The sequence below is a fragment of the Dermacentor silvarum genome, chromosome 3 (assembly GCF_013339745.2).
Source record: "Dermacentor silvarum isolate Dsil-2018 chromosome 3, BIME_Dsil_1.4, whole genome shotgun sequence".
Taxonomy (NCBI): Eukaryota; Metazoa; Arthropoda; class Arachnida; order Ixodida; family Ixodidae; genus Dermacentor; species Dermacentor silvarum.
The window spans coordinates 12,405,236-12,433,174 of record NC_051156.1 but is presented as its reverse complement, the minus strand read 5'-3'; the positions used below and the strand labels follow the sequence as shown (position 1 = coordinate 12,433,174).

The window sequence follows — 27,939 nt, the reverse complement described above, 5'->3', positions numbered from 1 at the left end:
GTTCAGCTGATTATTCTTAGCTTATTCTTAAGATTATTCTTAAGATAAGATTATTCTTATGAGTCAAGCTTCTCCGTTCTTCTGCGCTGTTGAGCAGCATTTGCGCTCTCCTTCTCCATGGCTATACCACACTGGCAAACGCCAGTCAGAAGCGCGGCGGCTCCAGCGCAGTGTCAGACGGCGACTGCACAGCGAGCGCGCGCCGGCGCCAGTGCGTCTACCACGGCTACGACGTCACTCCTCTGGAATGCGCAGACCGGCGCCGGTGATCCGCGCGCGGCGGCGGCGGAGTGCGCGAGAGGTGCCGGCTCCGGTGGCTCCGGTGCGCATGCCGTGTGACATCACTGACCCTTGCGCATGCGCAGCACGGCTCTTGATGTGCCGCGCGAAACGGGCTTGGCTAGGCCAGTGTAGCTAACGCTACAAAACCCGAGCCCGGCCCGGTCCCGGGTCAAAAATCACACGCCGTGCCCGAGCCCGGCCCGAGCCCGTGAAAAAACTGTTCTACCCGGCCCGGCCCGTGGGCCGGGCCGGGCCCGAGCTTTCGGGTAAGCCCGAGCCCACGCAGTGCTCTAGTTTGGCCCTTGGCTTTAAAAATACCCTATTTGAATCTGCTCAAATATCCCGGTATCGTAGTACAACCGGTGAAGGAAGGAAAGTGTCAAGTTTGTATTTTAACGCGTGAACAAATTGACGTCATACAGTGAGAACGGCATCAGCAGTTTCGTGGGCATCACGTAGTGGCGTATCCTATGTCTCATCCTCTCGGCGTTGCGGTCACCACGTGCGTCTCAGGGCTGCGCTAGAAGGCTCGTCCTACAAGCCATCTCGAGCTGCGCCTTGCCCGGGGCCGCGGCGAACACAGCCACGGGTCTGTCGGAGCGCAAAACTTCGCGACGACGCACGCGCAGGTATGTAGCGGCTAGAACCAGGGTAGCGGCCACTGCGACCAGTGAGAACAGAAGCACCGGAAGCCAGGGCGGAAATGACGCGTGCTTTGACTTGACGCCAGCTGCTAAGCTGGCTGCGGCAATGTTGGAAAGTGCAGACCGGACGCCCGAGTGGCTCACTGCGACGACGGTGAAGTAGAGCTCGTGCACTTCGTCACTGGTAGGCCCCGCGGTCACAATAGACACCCTGTGCAGGTGGCCAGCTGGAGGAACTAGAGTCAGGCTACTGCCCGCTGCCAGTTCCGTATCCGTCACTCGATGTAGTGAGGTATTGTTTTTGTGGGAGCCCTCCGAGATATTCCGCAGTGCAGATGCCGTTTTCGCCGCAAACAGCTCTACCCTGGCACCTGCGACAGGGTACACCAACGAGGGTTCTTTAGTGGTTTGTAAGAGAGAACTATGAAAGGAACCGAGGATCTCAATCTTTAGCACCAACTCAATTGATCAACCCCGTTGGACAAATTTATATGTGGGACAAACTTTGACGCTCGTCTTTAGAGCATCTGCCCTGTGAATGCTAATGTGGGAAATGTATTTCCACAAGAACGTTTCGCGTCGACATGTTACTTACCGAGGACTGTCCACTATATAATAAATTCATGTCTCCTCAATACACACAATAAAATACACAGTTTTCGCAATGCAATGAGCGAAATTAGGTAACGCATACTATTTCCTCTTCTTTTTATTTTTACTTCGAACACGTTTTTAGGTAGTCCCCTCTTCCAGATAGCGTTGTTTAATTTTTCAAGTGGATTACAAGGAAGAGGCAAATATTACATGGAGAATAAATCGCAATATCCAGATAGCTGGGTGAGCTACTTCAGTAGTCAACTTGTCAAATTATTCACTATAGGGAACCTTTTCCAATTATAAGATTGAATCATCCTTATGGAGATGCCTTACCCACTCATATTCTGAGACTAGCTCGCCAGGAAGGGTGAAAAGCATCCTTCCTGTCTATTTCTTCCTCGTGATTTGATCTGGTTTTCTCCCCGTTTGCTGGCATTCCACCAGGCAAATATATCGATTTTCAAAACACGCTGAACGATGCATTGGCACTGGAGCTATTTTTCTTCCAGACTATGACATGGAGGTTTTCGGTGAACATTTGACGAAAGAAATGAGGTATTTTGAACAACATTTTTGGGACAAATATTTCAGAACTGTTGAGAGTCACAGTATTTCTGTTAAGAAGACGTTACTTCCTAATTGCTCGGCTTTAATTCCACAATTTCAGCGAGCAGCACAACAAGAATAATTATTAGCTTATGAAGTAAACTGTTGACTATATAACTTGCCACAGCGGACTGTCAAGAAGTATATAACTTCTTCTCTTAACGTATATTACGCAACGCCAAAGCGGCATGTATATACATCTACTGTGTACTTCGATTGGACGTGGCGAAATTCCTTTATAATAAAGCAGAATACCGCTCCCATGTGGGCAAAATTTCTAACTTCTTTGTATTTATTGCAATTCTGCCTTTTTATACTACGCACGAGTACTGTTACTACGTCTACAGCAACTACAAACATTTACCTGGCACGTCATGTGTCTCTAAATAAACTGTCGCTAGCAATGTTCTTGTTTCTATGTCGCACCTCCACAAATCGGCTATATCGTGTTACCGGTGTGACGCCCCCCGCTCACTGAAAGTGGATCATCTGTTTTCGCGGCTGCGTGAAGGTTAGGGACTTATTTGGATGAAGCTAGAAATTCTGTCGCCGGCTTTACCACAAACAATGAATTGTTCAGAGATCAAAGCATGGTAATATGAGATGATGCTAAAAACGTTCCGGCAATTACAGCATATTTCGTAAACACAAAATGTACAAATTTGTAAAATGTGCAACGACAAAAAAATAATAACAGCAACACAACAGGACATTCTATGCTTGGAGTAAAAAAACACAAGCGAATTATTCACTGAATTGAATATCACAAAATAAATGCACAAACGAAGGCACACAAAGGCCTGCAACACGTACTCGTGCCTTGATCCTGCTGGTCGCCTGATGCGGTCCATGCCAGGGTGACAAGCCATCCCTGTCCGGTGCGCCTGCTCCCTTCCACGCGCAGATCTCGCACGGTCGCAGGCGGATACGCCAGGTTGCTGTCGACGGCTCCCACCCACAGTGACCCGGCATCAGCAAATCGGGAGAAACTCCAGTTTCCATTTCTTGCTTCTGCAGGACGAAACGCAGGTATTATCTCGATAGAGTTGGATTGCCGGCAGTTCGGCAGTGTTTGCCTGCACGTTGTTATGGCTCAGAGGTGTGTGAAGATTAATTTTTGCCGCGTTCGCTGGCCTCAACTACTACTGTACTGAGACGCATGCATGATAGACTTTTTTTTTTCGGTGACCGTCTTTTACCGGTTTACAACTGTTACAACCTTATCGCTCAGCACAGGATGCACTTTCATGTATTGAAACTGTCCCGGAAATTGTCGCCTACTCTATCGTGAGAGAATATTTTATCATCAGACTGTATGCGCGACGCGATAGTGGTGTATGTACATTTTGATACGCAGGTGATCACCAGTGATTACGCTAGAAGGTACGAGGAGTAACGTGAAACAGCTGTGCACTTGACCCAAATGCCACATTTTGACGGCCATCGTCTGTGCTCGCAGCTATCGTTGTGGTTGAGTGTTTCTTGTTTGTCTTGGGCCGAGTTCTCCCAATAAAGGGTTAGTTTCGTGACTCGCAGTTGCGCTATTGTCGGGAAATTTACCGTCACTAAAACTTGACAATATACATCGTTGTCTTATATCGCGGTCACTGTAACTGCGACCTTTTCGGAATATATTGTAACGCCGCACCGGAAGAGAATAGAAGAAGAAGGAGAAGTGGCGCGAGGTTTTTCGGGCATCGACTGTTTCGGACCGTCCCATGTCTTCTCTGCCCCTTTCATTGTAAATAAATCCATTCTATATCCGTCACAATATTACACACCCGTCCAGCTGCATCCACACTTAAATACACCTTAGATGATACACTACGCAGCCACGTAGGGGGCACTCTAAAAGCGATTGAACCATTTTAGCCTGGTCTCTGTTTAACGGAGAGCTATGTGTGAAAGTCTGCTAAATTACATTCGTAAAAGCACGATTAGCGAATTACTTACGAGGAGTAGAGTGGAAACAGCGCTACACCTCTCTTTTCTCTGTAATGCAGTAAGGCAGCAGCGAAAATTCCACAGAAATTTTGCCCCGCTAAGCTCGAGTTGGTGGGTTCGACTGCGGCCGCGGTAACCGCATTTCGGTGAGGGCGAAATGAAAGAGCCCGTGCAGCGTCTTGAATTGGGCGCCCGTTAAAAAGCGCCAGGTGCGCGAAATTAATCTCGAGTCCCCCACTACGGCGTATCTCATAGTCAAATCGTGGATTTGGCACGTACAACTAAAATTATTTTAAATTATTTGAATGAAAGTTCTATTTGATTCTGTGCAACGGGATACGCTTGCGACTACTTTGTGTATGCCGAAATACCATCCTCTTTGAGACAACAATGACTTCAGTACAGCACACCTTCCGGCAAGTAATATTTTACAGAAGCTGTGTAACTTGCCCTCAGATTACCTTGTTCGTTGCGAGTGCTCTGGCTAGACTACAACCGGAGAGAAGCACCCCGTATGACGTACCTCGACGGCCCCTGGCACGCACTTGAACCGCATAGCGGCCGGCCACGTCGAAAGCGAAAAACGCTGCACTGTAGACGCCGTCCCCGGCGCCCACGTCAATGCCTGCATAAGAGACAGCAGATAACCGTGAAGAATACATTACTATCAGCGGCAAAGAACGATGCAACTCAGTAGTCTGCTCGGGAAACCCTACGGCCCTTTCACAAAGCGGAAGCTTTGCAAAACAGCGTGACACTGATGCGTAATTTTTCGGTCAGTACTATTGTTTGGCTATCAACATGGCCTAAGAGTATCAGTGTGCTAGCGTGTGCGAGCGACGGCCGTGACTGAGTCGCAGTCATGGAAGGCACATGAAGCATGGGGTCCGAGATGGGCCGGCGCGTGGCCGGATATCGGAGGCCATAAGTGCGTTATTTTGCGGCGAAAGAGCAGCACTTGATGTCCCTACAGGTATAGATGTTGAATGTCCGGAAATTTTCGAAACTTGAAAATAACAGCTTTTTTTAAAAAGAAATAACGGAAACACTACAATCATATCTTAACATTTCTTAGCATGTGGAAGTAAAAAGAAACACTCTCTTGGGTGCAAGCAAATTCATGTTTTCGAAACTTATGGCAGGCTGTTGGCATCCTACAACAAATAACCCACCTTATTTGCACTGAGATTGCCGGTAGCTTTCGGAATTCTCACCTACCATCGATGAAAGCTACTCTTTTGCTCTCTTAGAAGGGGAGGCGGACGCGTACACTGTGTTGCGCACTCTGGAACATTACATTTTCGGATTCCTTCTTCTTTCTTCTTTCTGGGGTTTTACATGCCAAAACCAGTTCTGATTATGAGGCACGCCGTAGTGGAGGGCTCCGGATTAATTTTGACCACATGGGGTTCTTTAACGTGCAATACAACGCCAGCTTACGGGTGTTTTTATTTTCGGATTGCGGATGAAGTATATTTGCTAGGCGGTCAGTTACATGTTGCGGTTACCACGTGCATGTATTCTTAATAGCAACACACATGTGTTATTTCGGTGTTAAGATAATGTCAACATTACATTGAAATAATTCCCAAACACCACACTTTAACCTTGAGAACAAAGCACGCGTGCCACATATTCTTTAGTGAAAAGGCAGTTAAAAAAAACGCAGAGCCCTTCTACTACTGTGAAGATGGAAGCCACCGAAGCAATGACTGTGGTGGGTCTGCTATAGTGAATATTGCTGTAGCGAATTTATATATTATCATTATTGACTATATTGAGCGTCTTCGATCGTCACGTTCGTCAAATATCAAGGACACCAGTGTCTTGTTTTCGCGCGGCGCGCTGGCTAAGTAGTGCGTTTGCTGCGCCACGTCCGCCTCATCGTCATAGACTGGCGTATGAGCCACAGCCTTCCTAGCCGCCGCACACTGCACGGCATCGTCCGGATCCTGGAAGATGCGGTTAAACGAACGTCTGTCCAATAGCGAGTCCAAAGGGCAACTGCTGATAACAGCGCGATTTCTACGTCACGAGACCAAGGGGCACAACGATTGGTGGGGCGTGCCGCCGCCGAGTATCGCGACACTTGTGAAAGAGGCATAGGCGGTGGCGACGGTATAACAATGGGCCATCCATCATCCGTTTGACACCTGTACTAATAAGGCACAGCTGGCGGCAAACCCATGGCGCCGAAATTGTTGCACACGCCGGTCAGTCTCGTTCTCATGGTACCTAGCCCTTAACAGCTTCGCTATAAAAATAAAGTTACTGACGAAATATTATAAGGCTATATACTAAATATATTGCCATTACTTTTTATGTTTGTGCACAAGAGAGTTTTGACACAACAGTGTTAAATACGGCAATACAATCTCGGCTTATCTCAGCATTCATCGCCATGAGTAAAGTTCAGAAAGTCAGCACAGTTTCATACTCATAATTATTCATGGATGAAAACAAATGGCCTGTGACATCATAGTTTCCTATTCTAATGACATTGTATGCGCGTTTTCAAATGTTTCAATCGGTGACTTACTTATTCGATGCATAATTTTCATCAACTGGAGTTTTGCCCCGCGAGATGTAGTCGCGCTTCAATCGCACGGAACCACATTTGAGCCTCGCCTTCAGGGCCATGTGAATTGACGTTGTCCAATCTGCCGCAGCTGCATTTTAACGCCGGAGGCACGCCGCGCGCGTTTTAACGCTAGTGTGTATGCGGCTTTCTGCGGCGACGATCGCTCCGAGACAGCGCCAGACAAGCGCGTGTCGTCTGTTCACCGATGACGCCATCGATAAGGCATGCGGCGAGCGCGTCAAAACAAAGCGCTGCATGAGCGGAGGTCTGTCTGAGGCCTCTGAATTATGCCCACCCGTCACACGCGCGCTGCCTCTCGTGATCTCCCGATTAGCGAGTCAGTCGCGCCACACTTCACTCCGTTTGCACCGTGCTGCACGAGACAGATTGTCCACGTCAGCCAATATATCGCGAATAAGGAAAACACGTATAGAGCTGCACTCAAATTCCGCATTAGGGATTTATCGTAATCGTCGGTGAATTTGATACTGCGACACCCGCCAAACAACGGCGCCGCCGCCGACACGAGCGCACCCGCCCGCAGATTTCGCTGCCTCGTCGCTCTTCAATACCAGCTTCGTACTACTCCAGAGTCACGCGTTGACTCCACTCCACCTCCTTCGCTGCCTTACAACGACAAGCAGTGCAACGACATACAAGGAGATTCCCACGTCTTCCTCTCAGAAATGTAGACCATCACGTGGCCACGGAGGCCCACGCTAACTGGACCGAATGAGAGGGCTGACCAGAGACACGGTACGAGATAGGCGATATTTTTCATATAATGTCCACGGGCTATAAAATTGTCGCCGCAAGCCGTATGCACTGTGTGCGAGTGCAAGGGTGCGAGGGTGAGCCTGCGATCGCGGCTCGATCTCGCACACGCAGGGGCGGGTAGGAAGCGCTCCGTCTGCCAGTCGCGCGCTACGCTCCGGAAGGAGGGTAGGGGCAGACAAAATGCACCAAGCGTGCATTGATTTCCAGCGCATTAACACTACTAATCTCGAATGACGAGTCAATACCCAGGACAGACCTGATGCTGACGGAAGTGGGAAACAAGACCTATTTTTCAAAACTAGATCTGACAGAAGTCTAGGTGCAAATGCCACTCGGAGTGCAGAGTCAAGAGTGCATTCTTCACACAATCCGGATAGTACCACTTTTACAGCGTAAGCTGTTATGGGCTCATTCCAATAGCCGTTTCTGGTCGCGATGATGCTGCCGCCGCCACCCCGTAGCCGCTATCGCCGGAAATGCGAAAAAAAGTACCCGCTCTCCACTGAAATCGAGCCTAGGCCCGCTGCGTGGAAGTCGGATACTTTACCACTGAGCCACGCAAGCGCTTGCTATTAGGCAGAAGAAATATGCCCTTTATACGCGCCCTGCTCTGCGCCGGGCCGAGCCTCCGACAGCATGGTGGCGCCATCTAGTTAACGTGCCTGCAACTGCCGCGTGCGACCAGATGCGATTCAGAAGCGATGCGATTCAGACGAGGCGAGCAATCAACGCTATCCCGATGTTAGATGTGAGCCACATATTCTGGGTACCTCTTCGGTACACGTTATGGCGTCTCCTCGTAAGGTACGAACCGCTGCTCAAGAGGCGAATCGTAGAGCTACGTGCGGGGCTACAACCAGGCATCATCGGGCTTAGCAGACTGCTGTGCAGAGAGCATTACAACCGCAGCTCACCGTCGCAGGGCGGACAGTTCAGATCGTTCTCGTCAAAATCGAGGCGAAGACACTTTGCCGCGAAGACCTTGTTGTGCGTGGTGCCGAAATTAGAGCTACTCTTGCGCCGCTCAACCAGCTTACGCTGTGACTGTGCTGCCTGTGCCGCGCAGGCCTGTAACTTTTTTTGTTTATGCCCTTCGGCAATAATACAGCTTCAGCAATTTTCCCTCGCCTTATGCGTAATTTTTAGCTGGTTATATACATAACGTGCTAGTAGTTCCCTTTACCTTGAAAGAACATATCAACACTCTGCGGCAGCTCGACAGCGCCGATGAAGCTGCTCGCTCGGCTCATCAAAAACATCAGCGAGTGCCTATACCACTCTCAAGGACGGACGCTGCGCGGCAACTTCAATCTCTTGCTCGCCACATTACACTTCTAAGATGGAATTCACCAGGCTTCAGCAACTCACGCCTGCATTCTCTCGACCCTAAATTGCGACTTCGCCTGCCACCTGGACTATCCCGTAGCGAAGCAACTTTACTGTGTCGCATGTGGTTGGGCGTCGCGTTTACAAATTCCTATCCATTCCTAATAGGAATGGCTAACAGTGCGGCATGCAATTCGTGCGGGTGCGATGAGACGCTAGAGCACCTTCTATGTCATTGCCCAGCTTTTGACGCCCAACGGCGGATTCTTCAAGCTCAACTCAGCATGTTAGATAGCAGAGTGCTGTCAGAGGAAAAAAATTCTGGGACCATGGCCTACGCATTCTTGCATGCGAAAGGCCACAAAAGCTCTTCACTTCTTGAAGGAGACTGGACTATATGAGCGCGTGTGAGAGTGGACCTTCCTCTGGGACTCACTGTGTGAATGACTGACTCTTTATGATTATTTATATTCACGCTCCTTATCTATTCTTCCCCCTTCCTTCTCCCCAAGCGTAGGGTAGCCAACCGGGACCGTCCTTGGTTAACCTCCCTACCTTTCCCTTCTCGTTTCTCTCTCTTTCTCTCTGCGGCAGCTGTTCGTAAGAATTCGGAGCTCGGGCTTTACAGGTAAACCTCAGAAGCGTGAAATAGGAACCACATCAATACTAATGTTTAGTCATCAGTTAAAATGCAATAATATATAACCTGTCGACAGCACGATAGAGAACATGCGCTAAATTCTCCGAAACCGGAAACCAAGAAATAAGTACGCTCATTTCTTGGACTTGCTGGTTATAACCGATACCTAATTCCCCATTATGCTGAGAAGGCCCGACCTCTTGTTGAGCTAACGCGAAAAGAGAAAGTTGCCGGCTGATTTGGGCCCGTGAAAGAGAAAACGCATTTCAGAATCTGAAGAAGCTGAAATGCTCTAAACACATTATAAGGGTGCCTAACGTCCCGAAGGAATTCTTTCTCCACATAGATGCCTCTGACACTCTTACAGGTGCAGTCCTAATGCAAGAACATGAGGGGCTTCCTCATCTCGTTCCATATGCGAGCCGGCCGCTTCTCTCACGTGAAATACGACATTCCGCCATTGAAAGGGAATGCCTAGCATTAGTATGGGCGATAGAAACGATCCACCTTTTTCTGGACGGACCTACATTCACAATCCCAACAAGCCAGCAACCTCTACTGTATATTTCGTGGGCCAACCAAAGCATCCTAATAGCAGAACTCTACGATGCAGTTTAGCTCTTCAAGAATATTCTTTGGAGTTCGAGCACATAAGAGGCTCACAAACTGTTGGAGCTGATTATTTGAGTAAGTCATGATCATCTATTGGATCTAGCGTTTAGGTGGTTCATGATTCTGTAAGCTTTCATATGATTTTTTTCCTTGGTTGAACTCTGTGTGTCGCTCGATCTGTTTAGAACACCTGCAGTTTCAAATCTCACGAGTCCACGCACATCGCCGCAGTTTTAAATGCGTAAGCATTTCTATGCTTATTCAACGAGAACTGTGCGCCTGTCATTCCCGTGAGACAATCGCTTTCAAGATATGGGCCCGCGCGTCTCTCTTCAACGCGGAGCGGCGAAAACACAGCGCGCGGAGCCATCAGCAGTCGGCACTGCTACGATTCACTTCGATCGCAGCCATGTCCAGAACACATGCAAATGCTTGGGAAACGGCCTGCCTAATGATCTCGCTCGTCAACATGAACAGACGTGTCCGTCGCGTGGATCCGAGGAATGCGCGAAACCTACCGTGCCGCCTTGCGACCAGCTCACCGCCACTTGGGGCAACTCACCCCCACTGGAGAATTTCACCCCGCTACGACCACCAACCCTCACTACTTCGTCTGGTTTGCCCTGACGTCTCCTAACAAGGAGACGCCACCACCTGCAGTATTTTGCTCGCGTTATCATTGCACCTTTCGCCGTCGTCCGCACCAGTTCGTGTCGCCGCAGAGTAGAGCACTGCACGGGCTCGGGCTTACCCGAAAGCCCGGGCCCGGCCCAGCCCGGCCCGTGGGCCAGGCCGGGTAGAGCAGTTTTTTCACGGGCTCGGGCCGGGCTCGGGCACGGCGTGTGCTTTTTGACCCGGGCCTGGGCCGGGCTCAGATTTTTTTACGCGGGCCCGGGCCGGGCTCGGGATTTCTGGTGGTGTGCATGTAACGTGCAGCGAGTTATTCTCGGGCGTCTCAACTCTGAAAAACATGTAATTTTCGGTCTCGGGTCGGGTTCGGGCCAGTTTCGAGCCGGGCTCGGGGCTAAGGTAAAGGGGTGGCGGGCCGGGCCGGGCGGGTAACGTAGATTATTTCCGGGCCAGCGCCGGGCCCGGGTCTCACCATAAAGTTTTGATCGGGCTCGGGCGGGCAGCCCAACGTAAAAATGGGCCCGGGCTGAAAAAATCGGCCCGTGCAGCGCTCTACCGCAGAGCTGTCGTTTGTACTGGCCGGTTCAAGCGTCGTAACACGGATAATGACACCGGGTTGAGTGGAGATGAGCGTCGCACAATGCTTACGCATACTTAGCCAACTGCCAGAGGAGTTTCTACGGGAATAGTTTTTTTTTTTGCCTCCTCAGAAAAAACAACACACGCAGAAACTCCACGGGGCTTTTCCAAACACGCCAAAGCATTGTGCCACTTGCTCATCTCCACGCAGCCCGTGTCATTTTCAATCTTATCAAACTTGATCCGACCATTATAGACACTTATGAACCCTTACCGGTCGTTATCAGCCTTATCAGACTACATCCGACCCTTGCCAACCGTTCTACTCCGACGGCTGCTGCTTACCTCGCGGCCGTGCGGGCGCCTATATTTAAAAGCGATCTACGGCGTGGGCACAGTGCGCGCCCAAGTGGGTCTCCGCTTCACAGCGATCTGCGATGTTGGCAAGGTGTGCCGAATTCCGGTGGCTTCGTATGCGCGTTGCTTTCGACGCTTAGTTCGCGTTGAAGCGAAAGTCAGCACGAAGGTCCATTCGCTCGCTGCTGCTGCCACGATTCCTCACTCTAGCGTTTTGACTGCGACTTTCCCCGGTCATCGAGCGAGATGTCTTCATGTTAACCTGTGCGCGTGTGACACCGTGCTTGTTAATTTAGTTATGGTAACCGCTTGTTTACACGTTAATACGGTCGATAAAACTACTATCGATCGTTACTCCGTATAGCCATTTAATAATTTGCTATCGCAATCGATGCTTCGCCTTGTCGCAGAAACTGAGACTTTTTTTTTCCTTTCGAATGTATTATTTTACAGATTCGTCTAACGTGACGGACAGGTTTCCTCGTTTAGACATAGAAATGCGTACGCATTTAAACATTTTTCAAGAGGGGGAATTTTGTCATGTAGAAAGACTAACGTGCACGAGAATGGCGTGGCAGACGGCTAGTGACTCTAAAAGTAGAAAAATAATAGTGAGATTCAGCGCGAGTTCGTAGGACGTGGCACCTCGGCCAACAGCCAACCAAGAAAACTTGCGGGTTCTTCAAAAGGGAGGAGTAGAATAGAAGAAAGGAAAGAAAGGTTGTTTTTGTTTGTTTGTTTTTGAAGACTGCCGCTGTGTGGTGTTGAAGAAGCGAGGCTGCCGGGCTGCGGGTCCGAGTTTGACGACTTCAGTGGCCATCCGGCCTCCGTCCTACGTCCAGCATGTGGCCTTCACTGGTCCCGGAAACATGGGGCGGAACTCCCGTCCTGCGAAGCCTGGGCCGAGCTGCGGATAATCCCCACGAAGCACGCAGCGACTTATTCTCATACGGCCGACGCTTTGCAGCTGCAACAACGCATCTCAAGTAGTGGTGACTGGTCACGGACATCATTGTTTTGTACTTGTGTGGGAACATCTAGAGCCGCATAAACGTTTCTATTAGTCTTGGCATCCTGCTTAGTTGTTTTATGTGTGTGACGGTTTGTTTTAATTATGTGTTCATGTTTAGTTAGCAATTGGCTTCGTCGTTTCCTTCTCCCTCTGTGGATTCGCCACAGTGGTGGCCAGTATAATACGAACCATGCAAGTGTAAATACTCTTTTCGGCGAACAACCCTGCGGTTACCTAAGAAAACCAAATCATAACAGATACCCACTCGTTAGCGCGCTTACTTCGATACACCGATCCCCGACCCCTTAGGGATAAAATCTTTAGAAACCAAGACACTTGAAAAAATGAAAGATTTCATTTACTGAAATATTTTATGAAATATTCACATTTAATTAAACATCGAAACCATTCAATGCGGAATTCTGCCAATGCATTGCATTGGTAGAACACATGGGCTATACCATTTGATTTTTTGTTGATGCCAAGGCTCCAAAAACTGCATTTTTAGGCGGAATTTGCGCTCTATAAACTTCTGCTCCTCTTAAGGGAATGGAAGCGTAGTGGAGGATTGCAGAAAATTGGTTAGGGTGTTGAAATTTGGAAATTCGGCGGCGGCTGCTGCGGCTGCTGTTGCCGCTGCTAATGGTGATGAGATTCTACTCGCGACGTTGGTAATTTAAGCTGGGCACCACTGAAGTATTAGGTGAAAATAAATTGTTTTCCAAGTTTACAGGTTCCTGTGGTGCACAGTTTTCTGAAGCCTGAAACGGGGGCGTTCTCAAGCATAGAGCAGGCATGCCGCAACCGCGATGCGAGGCAAGTCGCCCAATTAAGACCATCGTTCAATCGCTGTCAGTGGTCAGCGGTAACTTAAGCTGACCAAGCATTATATGAAGGGCCGTACCTCTTCTACAGCTCATCGCAAGTATTACGCATCGTGAATTCGTTCAGCTGGGGACTTCGCTAAACGGGTGAAAACCACCCAAACCCAGCGGCTACGCACCTGCGCCGTCGTCCCTCAGCGGCAGTTGCACTTCCCGTCCTCCTGGTGTCCGCACCGAAGCCGTGACGTAGGCGCCCAGCAGAGGCCTCGCACCGCGCACCAGTTCAGCGTGCAACACGGCGGGTGGTAGGTGGGCTGCAGCCCGCTTCAGTACGCTGTCGCCGAAGAAAGCCCGCAGGTGGGTGACTGGGCCCGAACGCGATGGCCAGGATGTTATGGACACCCGCGCCGGATCTGACAGGTGCACGGTCCACCGCCCTGTCTATCATCACACATGGGGATAAAAGTAGAATTACGTGATGACTACACCGAAGTCATTGAATGCGCCAAGCAAGCCACTGGTATATGAAAATTCAAGGAGAGGAATTGTTCTAATTAAAATGAATACTCGCCTTTCGTAACAAGAGGCCCTATGTAACGTCTTACACATCGGTCCGGGTAAGAGTTACTATCAAGTGCTTTTTTTTTTCTCTCTCGCAATCTCTCCACTAACATTGTAATTGAAGACATGCCATATTTACCAAGGAGTTTATGTCCAAAAATGTGCCGTCATGATTTTTACTTGACCTTAAATGTACGTCCTTGATTGCCATGTCTGCTATTGATTCTATTTTATTTTTAGGTCACTTTTCGAACCTCGCCTTGAGTTTATTAGCATACTACCTATGTATTGTACTATTCCCTGTGTTTGCTAACACTTTCTTTCAGTCATCCCTACCAAAATACAGTAGGTTTGTGCGACTTTGCAGAATCAAAACCCAATTTCTTGCGAAGCTGTTTATTTCGAGCAGTTGAAATAACATTTCAGTTGCCTGTAATCAAGTCACATACTTTAAATGTATAGTCGCTTTGTGACTGGTCCGTTTGACTATGTGCCCGCATATGACGCTTTCCAATCCTTTAAGCGCAGTTTTATGGCGATAATAACTATGTGGACATTCCAGGCGCATTTTTACCGTCGCCGAGATGTTCCGTCTAAAGTCCTAGGACGATAATACCGTCACCGCGCGCCGTATGCTGTATGTGCGAGTGAAAGCGTGCGAGGGAAGCCGACGATCATGGCTCAATCTCGCGCGCGCAAGGGAAGAAAGCGGGGAGGAAGCGCGCCATTTACCGTCGCGCGCGAGGTTCCGGGGAGTGAGCAGGAGGGGGGCGGGGGGGCGGCATTGTACTCCGGCATCAACTGCGTATTGCGCGGCCGCGCGCGGTCGCGCGGGTGGTATCTTGAAAGCGATCTGCGTCGGGGGCAGTGTCTAGGTGCCCCGACGGCTCAAACCTTTGTGCTTGCTGTGTTCTCGCCGCTCAGCTTTCGTTGAAGCGTGCTTCAACGCCGCGCTTAATCACGCCAGCGTTTCGACAGCAAGTGTCAGCGATCATTGAGTGTGATATTTTCATGTTTGCCTGTGCGCGCTGACACTATGCTTGTTAATTTAAGTAATGAGCGAGTGTTTACAAGTTTATACGGACGATAAAAGTACTATCTTTACTTTGTATAGCTGTCTAATAATTTGCTATCGCAATCGATGTTTCACCTTTCGGGTAAAAGTGTGACTTTTAACGCGATAGCGTTAGGGGTCCCGTGTCGCGGGAAATCCGATGTCGGTGTCGGCGTGGATGTCGGCGTCCGTAGCGGAGAAAATCATCCCCAACCACCCTGATCGCGCAGGCCATCCGCGTGGCGCAAGGTGTTAGCGAACGAAAATTGAATTTCTCACAGTGAAATCCGTCAGAAAAATGGTAAAGTACCACTTAACCACAACCTATGGACAAGGTGGCGTCAGATTGTAATTTGAATGTACGAGAAAATATATTTCTGCTGCGAGGAAATTCAAACACAAGCCCCTTTTTCCGGCATTTCTACCATACCAACAGCGGCACGCTCGGGTAGATCACTTGCGAAAATCTTATCCAGATGGCGCTCGCATCCTCGGCAGGTCATATTGAGACTTCGCCTGCCTAATGAGTTTTGCACACGTGCGTGCGTCGGGGCAATAGCAAACAATTAATAAAATAATGAAAAAAGTCCTAGGGCCCTCACATTTTAATATAAGACGACATATATTGTATCGGGAAAAACGTCTTCCCAGCAATGCATTTCTGTTTAAAAATGAAGCCGACTTAAAGGGGATCGGTGTAAGTTTGATCTTTGTAAGCTGGCTTTCCCACGTTGTGTATTGCAGTGAAGCCTAGTCATAAAGAAAAATGCGATGCGAACGGGGCCCGATAACGCTATCGCGTTCCACTCTTAAAGGCGAAGCTTAAGCGTCCTCCAATTTTTTTTTTTTGACAAAGGCACTATTCATCAACACAAATTTTATTTCCAGAGAACGTTGGCCAATGTGTTCCTTCAATTTTCACCAAGATGTGATCTTGTTGGCATTTAGAGTTCTCCCAGGGCATCAGCGTAACTTCTGCGTTGTTCGTGGGACGCACTCATAACGCTCCATTAGCTTGGATACGTAATTTACGGCTAAGGGCATAATTTGTCCGCACATTCTGAACTTCGTCAACACATTACCCATGAGCTCACCTTCTTTGCAAATATAAACAAGGTGTCCTTTTTTCAGTTCGCCCAGGATACCGGGGAAACGTTCTACGAGCCTCGTATTACACCTGAGAAACAAGAAGAACGGCGAACTCGATAATTGCACTTTTAATCAAGCCAGGAAAGTTAAAGTTTCATTTCGTATTACACTTCACATGTCCCTCATTTCCACCACACGTAGGCTTGGTGTAACGCAAAGCTATCTCAGTACATTCGTAAGCATCGCTGATAACAGCCATGTGCCACCTAGAATTGAATTCTGGGTTTTCAGTTGCCAAAGCCACGATTTGATTATGAGGCAGGGCACGCCGTAGTGGGGGACGCCGCGATTATGAGACACGTCGTAATTTTGACCATCAGGGGAATTTTTAACGTGCCCCTAATTCACGGGACACGGGCGTTTTCTTTCTTTTTTTTTGCATTTCGCCCCCATCGAAATATCACGCACGTGTGCCACCTTGAAACACTAGCGTAAGAATCTTTTGGAAAAGCAGTAAAATTTCACAGGTATTCGCACAGAGATAGGTAATAGTCTCTTTAGTTTTTGCAAAAAAAATTACCACTGTGGCATTTGTAGTTCAGCGTGGTAAATGGGCTCAATTCACCACGCTCGCAAAGCACTCCTAGCCATCCGCAGCGCTGGCATGCGCAATTGGTTGAAAAGGCCGCAATTATACCCACGCACATTGAGCTTTGCCTAAACTCATCTAATTATCTCGTCCTTACATTCACCAATCGAAAACAAATTGCTTATTTTAGTTCACAGAGCTCACCGCGCAAACATCTTTCACGCATGGAAATACCGCAGTAACGAGCCTTCTATACATATTTGTAACCTTCATAACTAGACCACAAATATTACACTGACATGACTCATTCTACTTAGCATGCCCTCAATTTCTAATATATATATATAAAAGCGTCGCCAACTATGACAGCGTGACACTCACCATAACGTATTCTTCTAATTACACAATTACGAAGTTTTCTGCAGAAGCCGCATTGAATGCACACGCGTTTACTTTTGCACATGTATTTGCCAAACTGGTCTGCTCACTTTCGCCAAGTCATCTTGGTGGCATTTGTAGTTATGCCAGGGCTGCGTGGTAAATTTTGCTCCGCTCGTAAAAGGTAAGTTAGCACGCAAGTTTGGCAGAGTGTTGCACCCATGTTTGGTAAATGCAATGTTCCCGGCATTTGTACGCAGGCTAAGTTTAGCGCCGCCCGTTGAACAAACTCATAACGCTTCGCAGCAATTTTCCACATAATTTATTCCAAATTCCACAATTATTCCAAATACTTCGAACTTTGCCTATTTATTAACCATATTAGTCTCCTTAATTTAGTCAAATATAAATAAAGGTGCCATGTGTGGTTCAACGAGGACACGTGAGAAATAAATTAACTACGAACCTCGTAAGGCGCAAGAAAATAGGGTAAAAACGAGGGTTCAGCAATTTTAACGCGATAGCGTTTAGGACTCCGTGTCGCAGAAAATCCGGCGTCAGCGTCGGCGTCGTCATTGGCGCCCGCGGCCGAGAAAATCATCTCCAACCACGTTTAGGTATACCACACCATTATATCATTAATATTGTTCATATTGTCTTGCATTCTTGGCAAAGCATTCCTCGAAACTTTGAGAATGACAATCCAGAAACAAATGTCCTGAAACAAAGCACCCACAGCGCATGCCTTTTATGTTAAACCTTCTCAGACTGAAATATTAAAAGTGCGAAACAAATACAGAACCTGGAAATGGTGGAATTTCTTTGGCGCGGTTGTGCACTATCTCCGGGATTGGCCCACGCAAGAGGCCGCGTTTCCGCCAGAAAGCTCGCCTACGTGCATAGCGTTCGCCGCCAGTGTTTGCGAGTAACCATTATGGTTACATAAGCTGCAGTCGTCGGGAAGCAGTCAGGGATATTTGAATGCTATCGCGTTCCACTCTTAAAAACGAAGCTTAAGCGTCCTCCCAATTTTTAATAACGCTCCTATGAATAGAGAAATGTTAATAGAAACTTTATTGGAATGGAAGAGATTTTAAGGAGCAGTGGTCGGAGCCTCTCAGTCCAGGGCCCCACTGACCTCTGCCGCCTGCCTGACCTGGCTAATTAAGGACTTTTGTCTTGCCAGGTCGGAGTGGGCGAGATGTGCCTCCCACTGCTCCATTGTGTTACTGGTATTTGGCCTATGAGGGTGCTTAGCGCACTCCCAAGTTACGTGAATTAGGGTAGGTATGCCACCGCACCAAGGACAGTTGGCCCTATAACGAGTGGGATACATGGCGTTTAGCAATTTTAAATGGGGGAATACCGCGGTCTGTATTTTACGTCAATCGGCGGCCTCTTCCCCGCTAAGTTCTGGGTGGGGCGGCGGGTATTTTCTGCGGACTCCAAGCTGATGAGCAAGGATGTCTTTGGCATTTAAATTGGTGGAATTTTGTGAGGGATAGTGCGAGTGGTTGGGCTTAGAAGAGGACGCCGTCGCTCGGTTAGTAAACCCTCGAGCGTTAGCCATCTCGTTCCCCTGTACCCCCGCGTGGCCCGGGCACCAGAGTAGGCGATTACGGTGGTTGAAGGATTTGGGGATTATCTCGAGGCTAGCCTCCGTCACGTGCCCCTTAAGAAACATGCGACATGTCTCCTGGGAGTCCGTGAGAACGACCGACTCTGACCGACTAAATGACCGAGTAAAGTTTCGCAACACATTGGTAATTACAATGTTCCCTATTCGCGCTAAATATAAGTTTTGTGTAAACCCGAGTTTTTTCAGGACCCTCGAAAACGTAACTAATAACTGCAGCGTGACAGTTTGCAGTACTTGCTTAAGACATTCATTTTTTCAAGAAGTGTAGGTGATTCACACGCATTTCACTGGCACACACATTTGCCACAGTAGTTAGCCAAAATTTGTTAAGCTCGATCTGGTTGGCCTTTCTATGTAGTTATGGCAGGGCCGCGTGCTAAATTTTGCGCTACTCAATCACATGCTGAGTGGCCGTCCTAGCGATAGATTTCTTTTTTTTTTTTTTGAGCGAAGCTTTATAGGCTCACAAATGTCGGCGGCGGTGGTGCTGGTGGTGGCGCCGTCACGCTCAAAAGTGTGCTGATCCTGGCGATAGTTTCAGAAAGGGTCCAAGCTCAATGGTGCATACCAGGGACAAAAAAAGAGAGAGAGAAAGGTAGAAAGAGAAAAAGAGAGTGGGAAAGGAAGAGAGAAAGAAAGACAGAAAGAGAGAGTGAGAAAGAGAGAGAGAAATAAATAAATAAAGAGAGAGGGAATTGGAAAGGCAGGGAGAAACAGAGTTAAAAAGAGAGAAATAATGAAAGAGAGAAAGAGATAAAGAGAGAGAAGGACAGAGTTACAAAAAAGAGAGAAAGTAAGAAAGAGGGAAAGTGAGAAAGACAGAAACAAAGAGAGAGAGAGAAAAAAGCAATAAAGAAAACTGCCAGCCCTTCCTTTATGTGTAAAACGTTTGTTTTATTGCCGTGACATAACTTTACGTTAACATCCTGGCGATAGTGCAGAAAGGGTCCAAGCTCAAGGGCACATACCAGGGACAAAAATAGAAGAGAGAAAGAGAGAGAGAATAAATTGTGAAAACGAGGGTACAGTAATTATGTGCAACACGTCTACGTGAAAGTTTTGCCACCCAATAAACTATGCACTTCCCCTATATTCACTTATTTTGAAGTTCGCGTCTAGTACAGTGATTTAAGGGCTCTGGGAAATACTGCGTTTAATGCCAGTATGGCACTCTTGTATGCTTGAATAAGTAACTTTCTACCAAGCCTATAATGAACCTGCACATACTAAACACATACCGTCTGTCAATCACAACATGATTCCTATTTCAGCGAAATAAAAACACCGTGACACGTATTTTTCACCGAGAAGACCAGTAAGAAACTACATCTCTCGTATTAAGCATAAACATTGACACAAGACGGTATATTGCGTATTTATTTTCAACAAACACAATTACCATACAGACATCCAGCTATCAGTACACGTCACCTAAAACAGTGGCCCCTATCTCCCGTAAATATAAGATTCGCGCTGTTTTTGTCCTCCATAAAAAGCGGGAAACGTTTTAATCTTTTCACAAAACCCGCCTCAACGGGCCAAAAACGATGGTTTAGTAATTTTGTTTTAGCGGTACTCAACACGCACACTTCAGTATTTCCCTACATATCGCCCCTAATATTCCTCATATATCCTTAAAATATAGGCTTCGTGAGTCAGCGTAAAAAATTTCATACGACATTTTTAAGCGCTTGTCGTCACATTTACTGCGTTGCTATAAAACTTATATCGCCCACATACCACATATCCAATGTTCTCTTGCAATTATATTAGAACACATATGTTTCAGATTCGTTCTTATATGACAATAAAAGATCATTGAATACGGTGCATATGCATCACATGAGATTTTTTTGATAGGCTTATTATTCCCTAAAGCTTGCCGCACTTGCACTTCAAGTGCAAGACCAGCAGCGGCTCTCAGTCGGTATCCCTGTAATCCACTTATAAAGAAGAAAGATGAAAAAAAAAGTTGGCAGCTTCACCGTCAAACTTGGCGAAGCATTGACAGCGATAGCAAGAGACGGTGTCGTAAGTACAACCGTGTGCGATATGGTTCGGAGCAGCACGTACGGCAACTTCCGCTGGGCAGAAGGAACAGCGCCCTGGCTGATATAGTACTAGGCGCCTCACCGCACTGGCGGGATGAGGAGCATCGCCAATGGCGTCGGAGGCGTCGCATGTCGACGCTGCACGAGGAGAGACCAACGGAATTAGTCAGCGCCTACTGAAACATTAGATCCGTAAAGAGCACGGGCGGCCAAATGTGTGAGCCCAAATATTGTTCTGCATACATTTACCGTGTTTTACAAAAATAAACTGAGTTGCAAGTCGGCTCTTGATAGTTAACTTCCTAGGTGCTTAGTTTTTTGTGCGCGCTGCAGTTAACCATGGATTGGTCCCGCATTCTATCTCATACGTTGCACAGTCTTTATGACATCACAGAATCGCAACAGCAAACAATCGTTCAGCGCTCACCCAAGCCCTGTCCAACAGAAGCTTGCTTCTTTGAAGGCTTGCGTCGTAGGAGCCCAGCATGCGCTCGCCTAAGGGGCTGACCACTTCCAGGTGCCGTGAGGAGCTCACGAACTGCGTAGCGCGACCGAGCTCTTCATCCACAGGCACATCAAATCTCGTAACGTTGACAGACTCGCTGAATAGCTGTGCGTGCAAAAAAAAATACAGCATGCGAATGTGCATGTGTCACAAACAACATACTGTGTTGTTTCATCTAAATTGCGCCAAGTGTACATCAAGCACGTCTTCTGTACGTGAAATGCACCCGATTAATTTGACAGACAGACAGACAGACAGACAGACAGACAGACAGACAGACAGACAGACAGACAGACAGACAGACAGACAGACAGACAGACAGACAGACAGACAGACAGACAGACAGACAGACAGACAGACAGACAGACAGACAGACAGACAGACAGACAGACAGACAGACAGACAGACAGACAGACAGACAGGACAGACAGACAGACAGACAGACAGACAGACAGACAGACAGACAGACAGACAGACAGACAGACAGACAGACAGACAGACAGACAGACAGACAGACAGACAGACAGACAGACAGACAGACAGACAGACAGGACAGACAGACAGACAGACAGACAGACAGACAGACAGACAGACAGACAGAAGACAGACAGACAGACAGGACAGACAGACAGACAGACAGACAGACAGACAGACAGACAGACAGACAGACAGACAGACAGACAGACAGACAGACAGACAGACAGACAGACAGACAGACAGACAGACAGGACAGACAGACAGACAGACAGACAGACAGACAGACAGACAGACAGACAGACAGACAGACAGACAGACGACAGACAGACAGACAGACAGACAGACAGACAGACAGACAGACAGACAGACAGACAGGACAGACAGACAGACAGACAGACAGACAGACAGACAGACAGACAGACAGACAGACAGACAGACAGACAGACAGACAGACAGACAGACAGACAGACAGACAGACAGACAGACAGACAGACAGACAGACAGACAGACAGACAGACAGACAGACAGACAGACAGACAGACAGACAGACAGACAGACAGACAGACAGACAGACAGACAGACAGACGACAGACAGACAGACAGACAGACAGACAGACAGACAGACAGACAGACAGACAGACAGACAGACAGACAGACAGACAGACAGACAGACAGACAGACAGACAGACAGACAGACAGACAGACAGACAGACAGACAGACAGACAGACAGACAGACAGACAGACAGACAGACAGACAGACAGACAGACAGACAGACAGACAGACAGACAGACAGACAGACAGACAGACAGACAGACAGGACAGACAGACAGACAGACAGACAGACAGACAGACAGACAGACAGACAGACAGACAGACAGACAGACAGACAGACAGACAGACAGACAGACAGACAGACAGACAGACAGACAGACAGACAGAAACTTTATTTACATCATTAAGATGATGATGGGGACGTAGACAAAAAGCCTTTCACAGGCTTGACGAGGGTCTACGCCCCCTACAAAAACTTGGCTTATACGAGCATAGATAGATAATAACTGTAAAGTGGCCAATAATGCAGCAACAACAAAACTAAAAAAAAGAAAAAAAAGCATCTTACAACTTGCTCTCAAAGGTTGATTTACACGCGAAAGCAAACCAAAACAAAAATCACTCTTCTATAGGGCATTGCATGAATTTAGTAGAGAGGGTAGTCGATAAGAAATCATTTGTCGACCATAATTCGTACGTGTTTTGGTATAAACCAATCACCAGCGGCTCGGGAATCGTATGTGTACGTTTTATGTTTTAAATTGGATAGCTTAACAAGAAAGGCATTTTGCCTAATGCTAAATTTATATCTTTTAAGCAGCACATTATTGTACAATTCTGTTATGGGTATTATGTTAAGTGCTTCAAAAATAGGTTTGGAGGGGGAATCGAACGCAGCATTGGCAATGTTGCGTACAGCCCGTTTTTGGATTGTGTGTAGTTTGTTAGTGTTGGAAAAAGAAGTCGTGCCCCATACCAGATAACAATAGTTAAGGACAGAGTAAAACAATCAGTAATATAATAGTTTTTCGATACACTGAGGAAATAAATTTCTGAATTTCGAAAGGATCCCTACCGTTCTTGAAAGTTTTACGGCAACAGAATCAACGTGATCATTCCACTGTAGGTGTTCCTCAAAGACAACTCCTAAGCTCTTTTCACGAGGTACAGTTTCTATAACGTCAGATCCTATTTTAAGAACAGTAGCATGAGATTCAATAACCTTGTTCCGGGGTCTAAACAACACAGCTTTTGTTTTATTAGTATTGATGGGGAGCGAATTACATAGGGACCATTGGTATAATGAGCGTAAACAATCATCAGCCTGGTTTCGAATGTCCGACAAGCATGATCCTCTAAAAAATAGGCTCGTATCCTCTGCATATATAACGAAAGTAGGTTTATCACTAATGTTAACAATGTCATTAATATATAAGTTAAATAGCAGTGGGCCTAATATGCTACCCTGAGGAACACCTGCAGGAATAGCTTTATTATCTGAATGTTGATCATTGACTACTACCTGTTGATGACGGTATGTTAAATAGGATTTTATGAGGTTAAGGAACACACCTCGGAAACCATATACACGAAGTTTGGCGAGTAATGTATAGTGGTTAATCCTATCGAATGCTTTAGAAAAGTCCACATATATACCCAATGCTAATTCCTTTTGTTCAAAACAATTTAGAATAAGTTCTTTTTGAGTTAAAATCGCCGTTTCAGTAGAATGGAATTTTCGAAAACCATGCTGGCTGAGTGTTATCAAGTGATGCTTTTCGCAAAAATTTGACATTCGTACATGTATAATCTTTTCTAGACACTTTGAAAATATTGGAAGTATAGATATTGGGCGGTAATTTGCTAAATTACTTCTATCTCCACCTTTATAGATTACAGCCACTCTAGCATTTTGCATACTCTTGGGAAATATACCATCTTTGAAACAGCAATTAAATATGTGAGCTAAGATAGGGCTGAGAATGTTAATAGCACGCTTAAAAGGGAGAATCTGAAAATCACATACATCTCGTGATCTGCTGTTTCGAATACCCAGAAAAAGGCTTTGGATTTCATTGGAATTTGTAGGGAATAAAAATGCACTTTGAGGGTTTTGTGGGTTTAAGTAGTTGAGACAAGCAGGATCATGTGTGCTATGCACCAAGGACACAAAATAATCATTGAGACAATTGGCAAGCCTTCTGCCAGAAAGCCTTTCATCATTAATATCAATTTCCATATTAGCGCTGTCTTTATTGGGATTTCAAATATGATTTAGTCGATTCCATGTTAAATTGCTTCTTTTTAGGACATCGTTGTTAAATAGCTCATGCAAGTAGTCGTTCTTCACTCGTCTCAGATGTGAAGTAACTTTATTGCGATACACCCTAAATAGCGCAAGATCGTCTAAATTTCTGCTTTGAAGGAAACGCTTATAAAGATGGTCTTTTCTCTGTGTGAGTTCCAAACATTCTTTATTTATCCATGGTTTACGTGCCTTTCTGGGCTTTTTAAAACATTTGTAGGGAAAACATTCCTCATATACCGCTCTAATAGTGGTAATAAAATAATCATAAGCAGTTTCTGCATCAGTGATTTCATATATGAAATTCCAGTTCGTATTGGCTAATCTGGCACAAAATTTACTCTGTGTCGCCTCGGTTATTGATTGGTATTTCTTCAGAGGAGAAGTTTGTTGATGCCTTTTACCTGACTGCTTAACAAAAAGAAAAATAGGTAGATGATCACTGATTTGCGCCTATATGACTCCTGACACGCAATTTTGGTCGTATACGTTGGTAATAAAGGCATCAAGGGATGTAGATGTGAGCGGTCGCGTAGGCTCTCGTATCAAGTTACAAAAACTATTGCATTCCAACAATCTTTGCATTTCACGTTGTTCAGGTGACGATGACAAAAAATCAATGTTTATATCACCACCCAAGACTAACAAGAGCTTGTTTTCTGTAATGTAAGATAAGAAGGCATCGAAAAACTGGAAAAAGGATGTAACATTACAACTTGGAGGACGATACAGGACAAAAGAATACATAGTTACCACACTTTAAAGACAAGATTTCGTAGTCGTCATGCATTTGTGAAAACTCTGGCATTAAGTAGCATTTTAAAGATTCTTTTGCGGCTATCAGAATACCACCTCCTCTTCTGTTTTGCCTGTTCTGTGTGTATGTATTGTAACGCGGGATGTTCAGATGTACAGAATTATCTCGGTACCAGGTTTCAGTTATCATCAAAATATCGCAATGAAAATTTAAAGTGTAAAGAAAGGTCATCACCTCATCTTTGTTGCAGAGCGATTGAGCATTGAGATGTAAAAATGACGAAATATTTTGATTACCAGAGTAGAGAGAGTTAACATCAGTAGTTGTAAGAAATTGCGGAGCCATTTCGAAAACTAATTTCCTTTTTGCGCCTGCGCAGAATATACACTTAAGTCAATTTTGTCTAAGTCACTGTCACAAGCAATCCTGACGACCCGCGTGTTCTCGTCTTTTCTGACGAGAATTTGCCCATCCTTAGTCCAGACAAACCTCCACGCCTTGTCCTTTTTTTTTTTTTTTTTTTTGTCTTGGGCAACGCAGCTTAGAGCACTTGGACATTCTGTGCGCTTTGCGCTTGCTCGATTCTTCTTTTATTTATATTTTATTAGCTTTTACTAGTTTGTTTTTACTATACATATATGCCAGTTTGTTCACGTGATCCAGCCTCGATATGTGCTACGACTATAAGAGTGAAGGAGCAATCATGACCGGTGGCGTTCCTCTGTTTCCCGGCACCCTTGGTGGCTGCTAGGCGCGTCACTACCTCCTCGCGTCGCTTTCTCCTGCCACTCTCTCCTATTCTTAATGAATATTTTGTAGAGTGAATGCGGAATAATTTAAAAGGGCAGTCTTGTCATTTGCTTGTAATTCAGTATTTATTTCTATCTTTTATGCGCTACAAACAATTTCATCTGCCGTGTTATGTTTGACTTTATTGCTGAATTTAGCGTTTGCTGCTGTTCCTGTCATTGAATTCAGCACTGATTAGCACTGCTTATTGCTCCTTTGGGGCCTGTAGAGTAATGGGAATAAATGAATAGACACCTTGCTTCGTATATTTCGATAGGAACTAGTCAAATAAAGGGGAGCCAGTGCTTCAATACGTGTCCCATAATTTCCCAGATTTATCGTGCTTATTATATGAAACAAACGACAAATTATATTCAGCTGTGGATCACGCAGATGTTTGTTTGTCAATTTGAACATAATGGCATCATTTTGCTTAATACGTTAGCATAGCTTAAATGGCCTGTCGTCCATACCTTTGGGAATGAAATAGTCATTTCCTAGAGTTTTAGTAACGAGCACAACTTTCCAGCTTGCTGGCCTTCAAGCCATCTTTGCAAGCGGATGCGCAACGTTGATCATGTGCGTGCAATTTTTAGCGACAGAGTGAGAAAATAGAAAGAGAATATACATTTGATAGTCAACTTCGGTTTATTCCGAATGTGAGACGAGCGAGCGTTGGATTTGTAATATCTGTTCTCCTCCGATGATGTGGTTTATCATAACCAGCCCAGCGAAGTGGTTTTATAACAAAGGCATAAAGAACAGCAAGTCTAACGCATGCGCGCCGGATCTCATATGACACTGCTGGCGTCAACACGTCTTGCGCCACGTAAATAAGTGCGTGAAAGCTTGCACCACGCACACTGTTCCGAAAGCACTTCTCGGCTTCCTCCTCCATTCAACTGTCCCGGGCGCGGACGTTTACCGCATGCGGCTACAAGCCGCACGAAATACAAAGGCTCGAGTGGCGACCGTAGCACAGCTGCCGCTCAGCCCCCTCCCGCCCTAGTGACGCCACCGACCACGATACTAAACATGCCTACCACTCACACATATATTTGTTTTATAACAGACAATTCGCGATTATTGTATGTGATTCATAAACAATTATCACTTAAGTTCACCGTTAAAATATCGCTTTACTCGCCAAGCCTTCAATTGCGTGGCTGCGCACCGACCCATTTCTGCCCTCAAACAAATTTCTTGTGAACATTGTGAGTGGCACGCAGACTGAAGTATCAGCAACAAATATGGTTCCTGGCTTACGACTGTGATGGTCTCTTCGCTGTACAGGGTTGTCATCACCGCAACAGTGCCCTCGTTCTTTTAACATTCAATCAACAGCACAAACACTAACAGCTGCAATACTTATATTGGGCAACTTTTCGCTATGTCTCGTGAGCGCCCGACATAGAAGTGATGTTTTTGGCGCAGTTGACTAGCATCGTATAGTAAAATAAACAGTAAAATAAAACGAGAAACACAAAGTTATTATATAATGTATGGCGTTGAAGAACAGTGCCATTTAATTAGCTAAGTTTTTCTTCCTAATTTTCTCATAGGCTCATCACAATCTTTTTAATGATTCGAGGAGGGCTGCCCGAAAGCCAAAAAAAATTATCTACGATTGTACCGCAGTGCCGAAATCAAAATAAATGTGACGGAATGAGTATGTGGATTTACAATCGAATACAAATCGAACAGCCTGTGTTTCGAGGGTATTCGATTCGTTATCAACATTTCGAACATTCGCACACCCAAAGCCATTATATGTCGAGGT

At 46.4% G+C, this 27,939-nt stretch overlaps 1 protein-coding gene across 1 annotated transcript in view; it reads right to left on the bottom strand.

The window, feature by feature from the left end:
• Positions 1 to 256: 256 nt before the first annotated feature.
• Positions 257 to 27,939, bottom strand: part of LOC119445325 (calcium-activated chloride channel regulator 2-like) — an 82,969-nt gene continuing 55,286 nt past the window's right edge. Inside the window, exons 6-10 of the mRNA XM_037709637.2 lie at positions 21,200 to 21,382; positions 13,591 to 13,852; positions 4,597 to 4,698; positions 2,943 to 3,140; positions 257 to 1,297 (exon numbers count right to left, since the gene is read on the bottom strand). Of these exons, the coding sequence (XP_037565565.2) occupies positions 792 to 1,297; positions 2,943 to 3,140; positions 4,597 to 4,698; positions 13,591 to 13,852; positions 21,200 to 21,382 (1,251 nt within the window). The 3' untranslated portion in view covers positions 257 to 791. The remainder of the gene's footprint in view (positions 1,298 to 2,942; positions 3,141 to 4,596; positions 4,699 to 13,590; positions 13,853 to 21,199; positions 21,383 to 27,939) is intronic.